The sequence below is a fragment of the Thunnus maccoyii genome, chromosome 22 (genome assembly GCF_910596095.1).
Source record: "Thunnus maccoyii chromosome 22, fThuMac1.1, whole genome shotgun sequence".
Classification (NCBI taxonomy): Eukaryota; Metazoa; Chordata; class Actinopteri; order Scombriformes; family Scombridae; genus Thunnus; species Thunnus maccoyii.
In genome coordinates, this window is record NC_056554.1 from 4,324,781 (window position 1) to 4,338,798 (window position 14,018).

At 38.6% G+C, this 14,018-nt stretch overlaps 1 protein-coding gene across 2 annotated transcripts; it reads left to right on the plus strand.

The window, feature by feature from the left end:
- Positions 1 to 1,996: 1,996 nt before the first annotated feature.
- rela (v-rel avian reticuloendotheliosis viral oncogene homolog A) lies at positions 1,997 to 13,665 on the plus strand. 2 transcript variants are annotated; one of them, XM_042400402.1, is made up of 11 exons: positions 1,997 to 2,254; positions 4,234 to 4,269; positions 4,508 to 4,653; positions 5,813 to 5,958; positions 7,859 to 7,950; positions 8,921 to 9,055; positions 10,132 to 10,236; positions 11,637 to 11,852; positions 11,974 to 12,054; positions 12,161 to 12,238; positions 12,785 to 13,665. In XM_042400402.1, the coding sequence occupies exons 1-11, from the start codon at positions 2,248 to 2,250 to the stop codon at positions 13,621 to 13,623; spliced, it is 1,881 nt and encodes a 626-aa protein (XP_042256336.1). In that variant the 5' UTR covers positions 1,997 to 2,247; the 3' UTR covers positions 13,624 to 13,665. The 2 variants fall into 2 exon arrangements, with proteins under 2 accessions (XP_042256336.1, XP_042256335.1); XM_042400401.1 differs by having other exon boundaries at positions 2,006 to 2,254; positions 12,782 to 13,665.
- The last annotated feature ends 353 nt before the right edge of the window (positions 13,666 to 14,018 follow it).

Here is a 14,018-nt window from a genome sequence, read left to right on the forward strand (position 1 = left end):
ACAGGTTATTGTAATAATGAATGGTGGATAAGATAATTTCTGAAAAAAAGACATTTAATAAACTCAGTTGACAACTTTTGCAACAATTAAATATTTAGTTTTACGTTGTTTGACTTCCGGTTACCGGTATAATAGTGATAATCTTTGCAGATATGTTTTTATAAGCCGATTTTATGGACATAAAATACATTTGAAATAAAGAAAACTTTTTTCTTTTTTTCAACAGTCAGTCAATTTTCATCAAGGTACAAATGAAAAGTGCTGTGATGACAGCAGATCCTGATTTATTCGCCTACAACGCCCTGTTCTGGTCAGAATGTGAATTTGAGTGTGAATTTTTTTTTTGGATAAACTTTTATGTGATGATTTAGTGATTAAAAAAAAAAAAAAAAAAAAAACAATATTTCCCTTTCTATGGCTGAAGGAATTATATAATGAAAAAATCATCATTAATAAAAGCGTTTGGGGCGCTACATGTTTATTGTCACTGTTTTTCCAGTGTCGAGATCACTGATTGATGTTTGCGTAGGCCACCAGCGGAATGGAAACCTGCAGTATTGGTCAGTGCGTAGGGTTTTAAGACAGTCACACACACTTATAAATATAAATACAGCTGCATCCTGCCCATGAAAAAACTCTGTTTACATGAGCATAACATGAGAATAAACTTCTAGTGAAGATCAGAGAAGTATCCAGTCCGAAACTGTTTCCTAGGTTATAATGACTAAAGCCAGAATCTGCCTCTCCCACTCGCAACTTATTTTTCTGTTCCTTTCAAGTGCGTCATCTGGGTATTTCCGCACTGTTTTGAGTGGGTGGTGGTAAGTTGCATTGCAGAGGAAAAGCAGAGCGCTACAGCGACGTCAAGCTCAATATAATCACACGGAAATCACACGACTCATCATTTCAAAATTACAGCATAAAGTTTTACCCTTTGCCTGTACTACAAATACGCTGCCTTTATCATTTCCTGATTTTGTAATCCTGATAGTCTGAATTAATACACAAACCCTGAAACACATTATATATGGCTAGTAAGTTATTTTTAAGGAAGGCTAAACTACTCAATATGTGTTTTTTAACGTACAGTTTAATTATTACTTTTAGGAATTTGTCAAATGAACATCACTGACTATTGTTTAGGCAACTGCTGAAATATTGTGTAATTACCAGAATCTGCTCTGCAAATATGATGGAAAATTATTTTTCAATTCGTTTGACTTTCAACTTAGTCATCGTGGTAAAGTAAAGAAAAAGAAAATGTTATGAAGTACTATAATGTCAAAATAATATTTGGAAATTGGAAAAAAAACACTGATATGTTTATGGTACCTAAATAATGTTGTGTACCAGTTTTCCAAAGTACACTGGTTTTATTTACATGATAAAAAGGCTTTTTTTGGCTTTTTTATTCATTTTAAATTGAAATTAAGTTTTTGATTCTGACTTTTGAGTAATGACACCATAACCTAAGATTAAGCAGCATGTAATCTCCAATACAAATGCAGGAGTGGCCTCACAATCCTTTCCCTTTCTGCTTATATAAATCAACTAACAGCATTAACACAAACTATCTGATTGCCACACAGTGAACCTGTGGCCTAAATTACTCAATACTATGAAAAAAGACATTCTGATTCATTAAGTTCAGTGGTTCTCAAAGTGGGGTACAGGGACCCCCAAGGGTCCTTGAGGGGGAATAATTGTGGAATAATTTATTTCCACTGTAATTCCATCCATATGTAACACAGTGATAAATGTATGACTGTTTTGGTCATGGGTTTCATACACTTTCTGTAATATCATAATATCATATGGGGGTCTAATTTGTGTCAATTTAGGGTCCTTGACATGAAAAAGTTTGAGAACTACTGATCTGGTGGAAGAAAATCAGGTTGTATTTTCATATACAAAGGTCTGGTAAATGTTGAACTCACCATTTTAACGATGGGAACAGTGCATTACGCAAAAACAAAACAAAACAAAACAAACTGAAGTTGCAGCATAATGTTCTTTAAATAGGTGTTGTACTTGTGTGCTGTTTTTACCGGAACTCCTCGCTGTCGTCGCGTACAACTTCATCTCTGAAGCTTGTTGTACACAGACAGATGTAGGTGGAGCAAACCAGGCGACAGAACAGCACTGTCAAGAAGTTTTTTTGAGTCCTCAGTGCCGTGTTTGCAACGTCTTTTAGCTGAAAAAATAAACAACGGATAAAGAGTCGTGTCGTCGGACTCAGACACAGCCATGGACGGTAAGTGGAGCCGATTTTATTTGCTCGGCCTGTTTACTCAGCGTACAGACTCTAGGTGAAACTGTACAGGCAGTTGTTTTGCGCACAGGGGAAAGCCCCGCTGCCAGGAGTGCGTTCCTCCCGGATACTAAGCTAACATACAGTAGGAAGTTTGACTTAACTTAGTGCTTTTATTACATATGTGAGTGATATCAGAGCTAAATTTGTTGTTACAAGTGTTGTACTTATTCTTCTGTATATGACTAACTCACCTAGTACGGGTGAATCAGTGTCGAGCTGCCAAGAGGCCTGTCGGGTTATTCCGCCTCATGGATTTCCTTTAGCGACTAGACATGCCAAACTTCGTTCAAAAATCTCACAATTGAAGGTTTAACTGTCTATTTGTGGAAACGTTTGATGATAAATCACAATTTAAAAGCTTGTAGGCTATCATGAATAACTTCTCTTCAGTTCGGCCAACATGTAACCCACCAGGTAGCATTGGTTTCAATTAAAAACCTCCTCTTTATAACTGGTCCACGCTGCTCGCAACCGCCTACCTCTGTTTTACTGGACGGAAATTTTGGAAATAACACACCAGTTTCGCACAAGTTGTGGTCAGATGCCGGCTGTTTAGTGGGACACGTATATGCCGATATGACGAATATCTTGTGACAAGTAAAAACTGCCCCTGTTTCAATTTACACTTTTATTTACCTTTGCATGTAAGTAAAAAAATAAATAGCAAGATTTTAAAATGGAGTTTTGATACATTATTAGATTGAAGCGTCTCCACACTTTTTCCACACAATAGATCTCTCAAAAGAGATTGATATTGTTGGTAAACGTTACTTAGTGTTGAATTCATATCCGTGTCTGGAATGTAAATAGGGGAAGACAGTAAAACCCTGTTCAAATGAATCCATATCAGAAAAAGTCAACAAACAGTCATAAATACACGTTGAAGCAGTGACTTTTATTGGGGCAATTAGAGTGAACATGACGCACCAGTGTCTCAGATGCTTCAGCTTGTTTTGATTTTAGTACATAGAGTGATTTACTAAATAATGGTGCTGTGGTAGACATTTACTTTCACTTTCTCAACACTCAAATATTCATTGTTTGTTTTCCAAATAAAGAGCCCACTGTACCGTCACTATTCTTACACATTTATTGGCATTTACGCTTTGTCTAATTGCAAGATCCACATTTATTCATATTAGTCCTACATATTCTAACTTTTAACAGTAACTATTGGGCTTGATTTACACTTTTTTAATGTGTCACTGTTTGGACAAAAGCGAAAAGTCAAAGAAATTTGTTGGTTTCTTTTGCAAACTCTAGTTTTCTATAAGCCAGAATAGGTTACTGTTAATGTCAGTGTGTGAAAAGTGAACTCTCAGATAATATAGAGTCCACATTCTGTTATGTGGTCTGAGGCTGAGAAGCAGGCATGTTCCAACTTGGAAAGCATCCTACTCACACTTTCACACTGAACAAGTCCTACTAGCTGATGGGTGGAGCTTTGACCATCCGATCTAGTGTCACTCCTCGCTTCTTTCTGTAAATCTCACCAATTCATTCACCGAGCACCTGAAACTAGAGCGCCGCCACTCTATTGAACCACTTCACCCACAATGGAGGCTCCTCGCAACAAGGCGGGTAACCTGACACCAATATTACACCCTGCCTGTCATTGTTTGCTTCATTGTGCAGTTCTTCTCCTTTGCAAGCTTGCCAGTCAGTTTATGAGAAGTAATTATATTTAGCTGTGCGGTCCTTGTATCTCACTGTCCTTTGACCTCTTTGGTCAATGCACTGTCTAGTAGATTTCCACCCAGACCACACCACAAATGACAAATTCTTACTGAACCGCAAATATGTGCTGAAGCAGTTCTCTGGTTTTTGTCATCTTCACTGCTGCTGTGTTGCGGGTGACCTGCTTTTCACCCAAAGCCTTCACATAATAAATTTCTTTTCCTGTTTTCTGTCCTCCCAAGGTGTGTATGGATGGGGTCTGGCCTCACTCACCCCAGGTAAGAAGCAGTTCCCCGAAAATTATCAATGTTATGTACAAAAGAGTACTGATAATGACTGAAAACTTTTCATGAGTAAATATTTCAACACTCTGGTGTGCCGACGAGTGATGACAGAGCTGTTCCTGTGTTGACACACTGATTCATGAAAAGTAGTTGAAGACAGTGATTCAGATTCTAGACACTGACACTGCTTTTTAATCACATTCTTCTTCTCTCTCTTCCACCTGTCCATCAGTCCAAACAGCGAACCCCTTCATAGAGATCATTGAGCAGCCAAAACAGAGGGGGATGAGGTTTAGATATAAATGTGAGGGACGTTCAGCCGGCAGCATACCCGGAGAAAAAAGCAACGACACCACCAAGACCCACCCAGCCATTAAGGTGAGCAGTATGCAGCTTTGTGCTGTATGTTTTTCAATAATATAAACTGTAGTGTGGTGGAAATTCAATTGAGATGTGGCTGCAAGACTGTCACAGCAGCACAGGGAACAGGCCAAAACAGTAGATTGAGACATACATTTGTGCAGAAAGGATAGCTGCAGCAAACCAGCAAAAAAAGAAATGAAACAATAAAATAGAGTTGAAACAGAAATAACAAAACAAAAGAGCAAAAATATCATTCAAGAAAAGCATGGGAATATAAATGAGTAGAGCTGAAACAAGTAGTCAACCGATTAGTTGATCTAGACAAAACGAAGAAGCAAAAATTTTGATATATTAATGTTTCGTTGAAGTTATTTTTTTAAACATAAATGGGGAAAAAAAATCCATTGGCTCCATTTTCCGTTTTCTTTTAGTCCTCTTTGAAAGTAAACTTAATATGTCTGAGTTTTGGACAACAACACAAGACATTTGAAGACTTTTGGATGATCTAATTGGATGATCTAATAACGAGAGGTAAACTGTGCCAAAGTTTGTGGGCAGAGACAGTAAATGCACTCAGTTTTTTAGATACAGTGTCAGACAGCAGATACATGTACTGAAATAGGTTAGGATATGCAGTAGCAATATACAATTCAAAGCACGATGTTTTACAGGGGTTATGTGTGTATGTCTTGGCTGAGAACAGCTGAGACTCCAGGAAGTTAACTTGTCCCAGCCAACAAATAATCAGGCACATAAAACAGTGCATTCAAAAATTGTGAATTTGAATTTTTTCACCAGTGTATGTCAAGATTAAACAAACAAAGATATAACATGTCAATTAGTGAGCTTTAGTGGTGCTTGTAGGCAGATTATTTGTTCCTTCCTCCTTGGCAAAAAAGTGAATAAGTCTGTTTCTAAAAAATGTCAAATTATTTCTTCGAAGGCTTTTTCTGGAGAATCAGCTTTAGCACTTCTCCATTTCTTCCATTGGTCTGAAGCCTTGCAGCATGATTTATAGTGTATTCTATTTTCTAAAAATATTGATGCTATTATAAGAACATTTGTCCATTTGAGCAGTACAGCTCGACACTAGACAACTGCAAGCAAGCACTCTTTTAAAGTGCCCTAAAATTGCTTTTTGGATTCAGTAAAGTATGACATATTCCTCCTACAGGTGCACAACTACAGTGGCCCCCTGCGTATTCGTATCTCCTTGGTGACGAAGAATTCACCGCACAAGCCTCATCCCCACGAACTGGTTGGGAAAGACTGCAAACACGGTTACTACGAGGCCGACCTGCAGGAGAGACGAATACACAGGTAGACTGGAGAAGGACACCACACTCTGTGTCTCACACACTCAAGAGAAACTTTAGGGAAATGATGCACTTTGTGATTTCATGGCAGTGTTCAAACAATGAATCGCCGCAGGGGAACCTGCAGTTCCACTTCAAAACAAGGACGCATTTGTTTGAGACTGACCTAGATAAGGTCAGATAAGGACTTTATCATTTGTCGGAGGTGACGTGTTCACTGTCTCCTTGGTAAAAATAAGTTACATCTTGGGTTTAGAGATGAGTAGAACATTACCTAATGACAAGTTGTGTTTGCTCTTGTTGTCTTTCACTGCATTATTGAGTGTGACAATGAAAAACTTACTTGTGTAACAAAAGTCTGGAGATAAAAAAAAAAAAAACGAGTGACTGTCACTGACAAGAGAAGTATTATTGCATAAATTTAAACTTATATTTGCATAATTTAACCAGTAGATTTGGGTAGGGGGGGATGATGTTTGTCAGTCTATCTTTATCACAAGAGTGATGAAACTCAAACAAACAGTGTGTACTGTAGTCTGCTGCCAGCACTGTGATACAGACTGAACATTGGTTTGTATTAGTCATTTGTTTTTCACATTGGAAGATATATATTAAATCTATAAAAGCTCCACATTTACAATAAGGGTTGGAATAAAGAAGTAGACATCATAGTAAATATATTCTAATAGGCAATATAAGGGTAGTGTCTTTTAAGCAAGAAGAAATATTTCCTGAATAGAGCTGCTTATTATTGAGTTCTTATCAAATTCTTATGTATATTTCACATAATAAAAACAAATATAATAGAATGTCAGTAAAACAGTCATAACATGTACTGTATATATGTACAGTATATAAAACAAAATAAATGACAGATGAGGCATACAAGTCAAAATTACTGAAAGGCCAATCAGTAAATATGAGATAGTGATTGGTGTGCCACATTTCAGAACTGTGATACTGTCAGAAGCCTGACAGATATTTTTCAAAAAAATAGGATAATCTGCCATGGTTAGCGAAATTGAACAACGGTTCCACTATTGTAAAATTATAGCTATAAATGGGAGCCTGGAAAAAAGGTCTGTGATCATTGTAGGAGGGATTGAGGCCAGCTTTCTTTTTTTGAGCAGGCGCCGGACACATCCAGTTTTGAAATGGTCAGGAACACAGCCAGTAGAAAGGGAGGTTTCCACTATTGTGTAGTACATTCAGTACTTAAATAAGAATTTGGAAGTGGTAAGATGATCTAAAAAATTATCAACTGTGTTAAAGAGTTGGAGGGAAGTACTTTATGGCAAAAATTCAATCTTGCATTCTTAACAGGCTTATTATACAGTAGGATTTCAAATGTCCTCATCTATTGGCAGTTCACTTGATGTCAAGTATTTTCCCACTTGAACTCTCCTACTCTGTCTTCTGAACTTGTGGATGTGGTCAGTGACCCATAGTGACGATGCTATATTATTTTTAAAACTGGCTTTTATGGGACCAAAAGTGTCCAAAATAGAGGTGCAGAGAAGATTAAAACTGTTTTTACGATGGTATTGTTATCAGAGTAGGTTAAACAAATACTGTCAGAGAAAATGTCAAGGCTGTCTTCTCTTAAAAAATGTACACTTTAAAAGAGCACATTAACTGTTTACAGCAATAGCCTGGAGGCTGAGATCAAAAAACAGTATGAGAGTGTTGGAGTACATTAAGATAAGTTGAGTTAATGGAGCTAATACTCAAACCATGTGTAAACACGAAGCTGAGTGGATGAGCATAGTTCTGTTAGGCTGAGAGTGTGTTGTTTTATGTCAAAACAATACCCAAGACTAAGAGATGCCTAAGAATTCATCATACTGACTAGACAGTACATGTATGCTTCTGTGGTTTCTATCTTAGACTGTGTTTGCTTTCAGTTTTCAGAATCTGGGCATACAATGTGTGAAGAAGAAGGATGTGAATGAAGCCATCACATGTAGGCTGCAGACCAATAATAACCCCTTCAACAGTAAGTCGTCATGGTTAGAGATGAGTGTACAACACAAAGTACTCCATGGTGTTAAATATGTCAAAAAGTGAAAAGTTATTTTGAGTCCCTAAATTTCCCCTTCAAATGAACAATTGTCAAATGACTATTACTTTACTGGAGGTTTACTCTACTAGAACTGATACTTCTGGCTAGGGCTGAACGAATTAAAAACAAATTCTAATTATGCCATAGTGCGATTTTGATAACATTTTGATTAATTGTTCAGCCCTATTTCTGATTTAAAATATGCACAAAAAAAGTTACTAAATGACTTTAAGAATGAGAATTCATTTAATCTATTTGAAAACACTAAAAATGCTTATTCTTCCCAAAAATTACCTCTAGTATTAGTAAATTTGCGCTAACTTTTTTCGTTAGCTAGAATTAACTTGTAAGGCTAACAAACTAGCTCGAAAGTGGCTGCTCTCATGCAAAACAGTGGTAAAATATTGTGGCTAATAGATGCCTGTTGACTCATTTTAAGCTCACCACTGTTGCATTTGAAGCTTACAGATAGTGATATCTTTACTCTGTAATTGCATCATGGTCCTCCAATTCACACAACACATCAGTATTTCAACCTGTAGCCAGTTCAGCCTTGACCTTTGCTGTGGAACTAATGGGGTAGTTAGCATTAGCATCAAGTTCATGGCTCAACAGAAAAATAGCACCATCAGAACAGCTATGGAAGAAAATGTCATAGTCCTGCCAGAATAAAGATAAAGTAATTATAGTTGTAGATAAAAGATGTGACTGATTATTAACAGTTGTTTGTAATTTGAGCAGTATAAATACAGTTACAACAACAACAGGAAGTGTCATTTGCTACTTTCGCCCTTGACTGATTTTTAAATACTGATAGTCTACATACGACAGGATGCAGTTCTTTGCTAGACTGCTGTCGCCTGACTGTACACCACACCCTTTCCCTGCTGTGTTTTGGCTGCAGTTCCCGAGGCGAAGGTGTGGGAGGAGGAGTTTGACCTGAATTCAGTGCGACTTTGCTTCCAGGCCTCCATTACTCTGCCTACAGGGGAGCTGTTTCCTCTTGATCCCGCGGTATCACAGCCCATCTATGACAACAGTGAGTAAACAGACTACACATACACAAAAGTACATATTCAGCATATTAGAGTTCAGCTGATGCACATTGTTGAATGTTCATACTGATACTTTTAGGTCGAAGCTGATAGTAACTATTGTGTGCTCTTCAAAATATTTTAACTATTTCATTTGCATATTTCCCCAAAGTCACATGATTTCAGTGCTTACCTCAAGATTTTGTCAGGGTAAGCTGATAAGCGATTGGATTTTGAGAAAACACCACACAGTCATTCAACACAAAGTTCATACTCTAGCCTATGTATCCCCTGAAACCTTTAAAATCCTCAAAGACTCTTTGTTCCTCTTTGCATGATAACTATTCTTGTCAGCCTGAAGGTATTTACAAGAATTAGTCTGAATAGTAACCATGTCCCTTTTTTAAACAGTATCTTCATTCTTAATCAGTAACTCTGACCTTTTTTGACTCAGTGCTTTTCCCATTACACAAGTCTATACAGAGAGACTGTGTGAATTGCTTTGGAATACGTCATTGTCAAAAGATATGTGTGCTACACTAAAATAAGCTATTATTTCACCGTGAAACACAGTTAATGTGAATAATGATCACCAAAACATCTTAACAACCTACACCTAAATATAGATTTTCCTTTTATAATCTCCACAATTTTTGCTCATATTAGATTATTTAGATAAGGAAAATTAAACAGATTAGATATATCAGTAGTCCCCACAGACTCAATATGAGTTTCGTTTCACTTTCTAAATGTAACATCTGCTATTTCAATTAAAGCAAGGCAGACTGTTTCAAAATGAATGCCGTCTGCTTCACTGTGGTGAAATTAAAACCAGACAAATTACAGTAGCTTACGTAATCAAAAATCATAAGAAATGACAGTAAAAACCGAAACACAAAAGACTTAACAAGTAACTTACATTTATACAGGGGAAAGAATTTAATTCTTTGGCTGCCTAAAGTGTGTAGTACTGATTTGTCAGCCACAGCCGAAATGCCTCAGCATTTAGCAGCAGTCTGGTATTAATCTGTAGCCTTGTTGTTGCATTTATTTGCTCATTGACGCTTTTTCTCTCTTGCAGGGGCCCCAAACACAGCTGAGCTGAAGATCTGCCGAGTCAACCGCAACTCTGGTAGCTGCAAAGGAGGGGATGAAATCTTTCTGCTCTGCGACAAAGTGCAAAAAGGTACAGTGCTGTATGTCTGCACTGAATGTGCTGTTGTCAGTTGACGAGTTACTTATTCTAGAAGGAACAGTCGTATTTAATGAGCCATGAATAGAACTCAACTGTGAAGTTTGAAGTACATCTAGAGTGGAAAAGGTGTAAACCCCTAACACCCACAAGACATCAGTGTGAGTTGTGCTCTCTGCAGGACTGCCATATTCAGTTATATACAGTACAGAGGCACACATACAACCCTGATACTCATTATATAGTATACTACATTTAGTGATTACCTCAAGGTCATAGTGGCTCAGTGTGTTGCTATGTTCTCTCAGTGGAGATGACGAAATAGACAACCTCATAAATTACTGTGATGCATTCATAGTCCAAGTTCCTTCTCGACAGATGCAGTTGAAAAGTAAATGAGTAACACAGGTGATGACTTTACAAGGAAGGCTACAGTCACATAAAACTGTTTGTACTTACCTTAAGACATGATTGCCTAAATTTAACTTGAGGCCACAGAGGAATATATCCAATATTATAATACAACATACAGATACTGTTAGCAAGACATATTAAGATTTGAAGGTTAAAAAATGCTCATTTTCACTTGAAGTAAAGGGTGTTTCTTGCTGTATATATATGTTGAAGGCTGTGGTACCAACTTTGTGTTCTGTTATGCAGCAATTGTCCTATTTGTCAGTGATTACCAGTCATACAATAACCTTAATGCTGCACTAATCAATATTTTTCTATTATCAAACTGCCCATCAGTTAATGTAGCTGTAAGTGTGAATTTCAACAAAAGCAGCCCTCACATGACCCATCACACATACAGAGTGTGTGTCAAGTGATATTTTTGGCCATCACTGCTGACACATACTGGTTTAGGATTTGTTGCCTGTCACGGTGTTTGCTGCTTGTAATGCAATGCAGTCACGTTATGTTTTGACATGGGAGTTGTGGGATGCTCCCTGGAGTACTCCATGTCTCAGCTTAAGCTACGCCAACATTACATCAGCGTGAAAAAAGCCCTTGAATCCTGAATCTTGGACCAGATGATAAAACCCTCAGTCCTCATATCCTCAAGAGAATGCCATATTTCCACAGCAAGCAGAGCTGTCATATTTTTACTTTGAACATTACACCCTTTTTACTTCAAGTTTGACAGCTGAAGCTAATTACGAGGCTCGCGAGATGTTGTCAAACGCTGTGTTGCGTAGCAGCAGAAGTGATGTAACTTTGCATGAGCTCTTGCTCTCTGTCAACAGTAAAACTCACAGCTTGCCTTTCATTGAAGCTAAAGAGAAAAATGCCTCTGTGTGATCATTGCCTGATGTTGATTCTTCTTTTTAACTGGTGAGTCCACTCTCAGCTTTAATATCTCCTCATATTTTCCATGTTCTGTTCCCCTACAGAGGACATCGAGGTGCGTTTCTTTCAGGACTCTTGGGAGGGAAAGGGCACTTTCTCCCAAGCTGATGTCCACAGGCAGGTGGCCATTGTGTTCCGCACACCGCCTTACCGCGACACTAACCTCACTGAGCCCATTAGAGTCAAGATGCAGCTCCGCCGGCCCTCTGACCGCGAGGTCAGCGAGCCAATGGACTTCCAGTACCTGCCCGCTGACCCAGGTAAGAGTTATGTTTCCATATAATGTCACATCTAATGAAATCTCTTGCTGAGAGTATTTAAGATTTCTCAAAACAACTCTACAAACTCAGTCTTAATTCTTCTTAAACATGTTCCCTATAGATGAATACAGGCTGAGTGAGAAGAGAAAACGTACAGGGGACATATTCCAGGGCCTGAAGCTGGGGCCCGGGCTGGCGAGTGGTACGTTGATGAGATTTGTTTTCTGTCATTCTGTCATAATGTAATTATGTGATAGTAATTTTTTTGTACTTGCACTGTAATATAATCATGTCTGTTGGAATTTCAGTGTCCATTCCCGCAGATAGAAGGCACATAAGCCCGGCAAGGAGAACAGTCAAGCCTGTACCAATGACTGCACAAGCTGGTGAGTCTGTTTCATTCATTCACATGGTGATTATTTTCACTGCAGACATCGGCTGCGACTTCAATAGAGCTAAAATGATTTGTTGATTAATCGGATAGTCAACTGACATATTAAACTGCAACTGTTTTGATAATGGATTGTTTTATCAAGCAGAAATGTTAAACATTCTCTGGTTTCAGCTACCCAAGTGTAAGGATATGCTGCTTTTTTCTATTATTTATATTTCAGTGTTATAAATGTTATGAATTGAATATTTTAGAGGAAGAAAAGGCATTTTATTTTTTTCTTGATTTCCTCACATTTTATAGACCAAAAAGTAAATGGACTAGTCAAAAAAACTATTGTCAAAATAATCAGCAAAGAAGATAATGTAGTAGCTAGATTTTAATCATGTGCACATTTGTTTTTGCTATATGAATACCTATATTTACTATATTCAAAATCCCTCTTATTAAAAACAACTGCACAAAGAATATGTTACACTAGTAGGATTTTCAGCAGATGAACTGAACTTGCTTGTGTTTGTGTTGTGTGTGTCTTCAGCAGCAGTGGTGCCCCCTGGTGCCAGTGGAGCGAAACCCCAGCCCGCCTTCTCTTACATCCAGCCAGGCCAGCTCTTCTCAGTCCAGCCTAAGGTAGAGGCCTCCCCCTCCATCTCCACTACAACCACAAATCAAACATGGAAGATCATGGAGAGTCTGAACCTAGGCCCACAGCCCAAAGCCACTGCAGTGCCCAGCTTCACAATGAGTCAGGCACCAGCCTCCTCCTCTACCACCACCTCCACCGCCAACCAGGACTACTCAACCGTCAACCTGTCAGACCTTCATGAATTCTTCCCCAACATTTCCTCAGCCATGTCCCAGGAGTCAGCAGCTTCACAGGGAAGCACGGCCTCCGCCCAAGCCAACAGCTCCTTCACCCTCCAGGGCTCTCAGTTCCGGGTGGACGCGCCACTGGCAGAGGAGGATATCCCAGAGTTCCCTAGCTTTCCTGAAACCCAGGCTCAAGGTACCCTGGACAGCCTAAACATGGATGACTTTGTGGACCTTCTGAACCCCCGCCTCATGAGCGAGAGTGGAAACGGCGCCTCGATGTTGGCCCAAGCTTCATGCCAACAAGCTGCCCCTGCCAGCTCCTCAACCGCCGCCCAGAACACTTCTGACCCTGCCAGCAACCCAGGAAGCACTTGGATGAATTATCCCAACAGCATCGTCAACTTGCTCCAGAATGAGGGAATGATTGACGTTGCATCCAACAACAACAACCACCGGCCTGTCATGCTGGATGAATTTGATGAGTTAATGTCAGCTGACGAGGATCGTCTTATTTCCATTTTTAACAGTGGAAGCCAAGCTGGTTTCGTGTCAGGACACCCGACTTAAAGGTTGTCCCTGTGATTTTTTTTTTTTTTTTTTTTTTTTTTTTTACAGACATATTAACAAGCTCTTTTTATCAGACCACTTGCATCTGCCACTTTAGTCTTGGGAACTAAAGATGCTTTGTTGTTAAAGACAAAAAAGGATACAAGGTGGACATGAAGGGCTTGTGGAGACAGAATGTAGCAGAGCTGCTCACTGAGGACTCACTTATTGAAATACCAGCAAAGATGATTACCTGTTGACATTCTTGAACATCTTAAGCATGTTTTTGTACTGTCATTTTAACAATTTTGGTAGGTCTAGTCAGTGTTAATGTGATGTTCACTGTCTTAAGTGAAAAGTGTGTTTTATTTTTAAAAAAGGGGCTGGTATTCTCAGTAAGAATTGTAATCAGATAT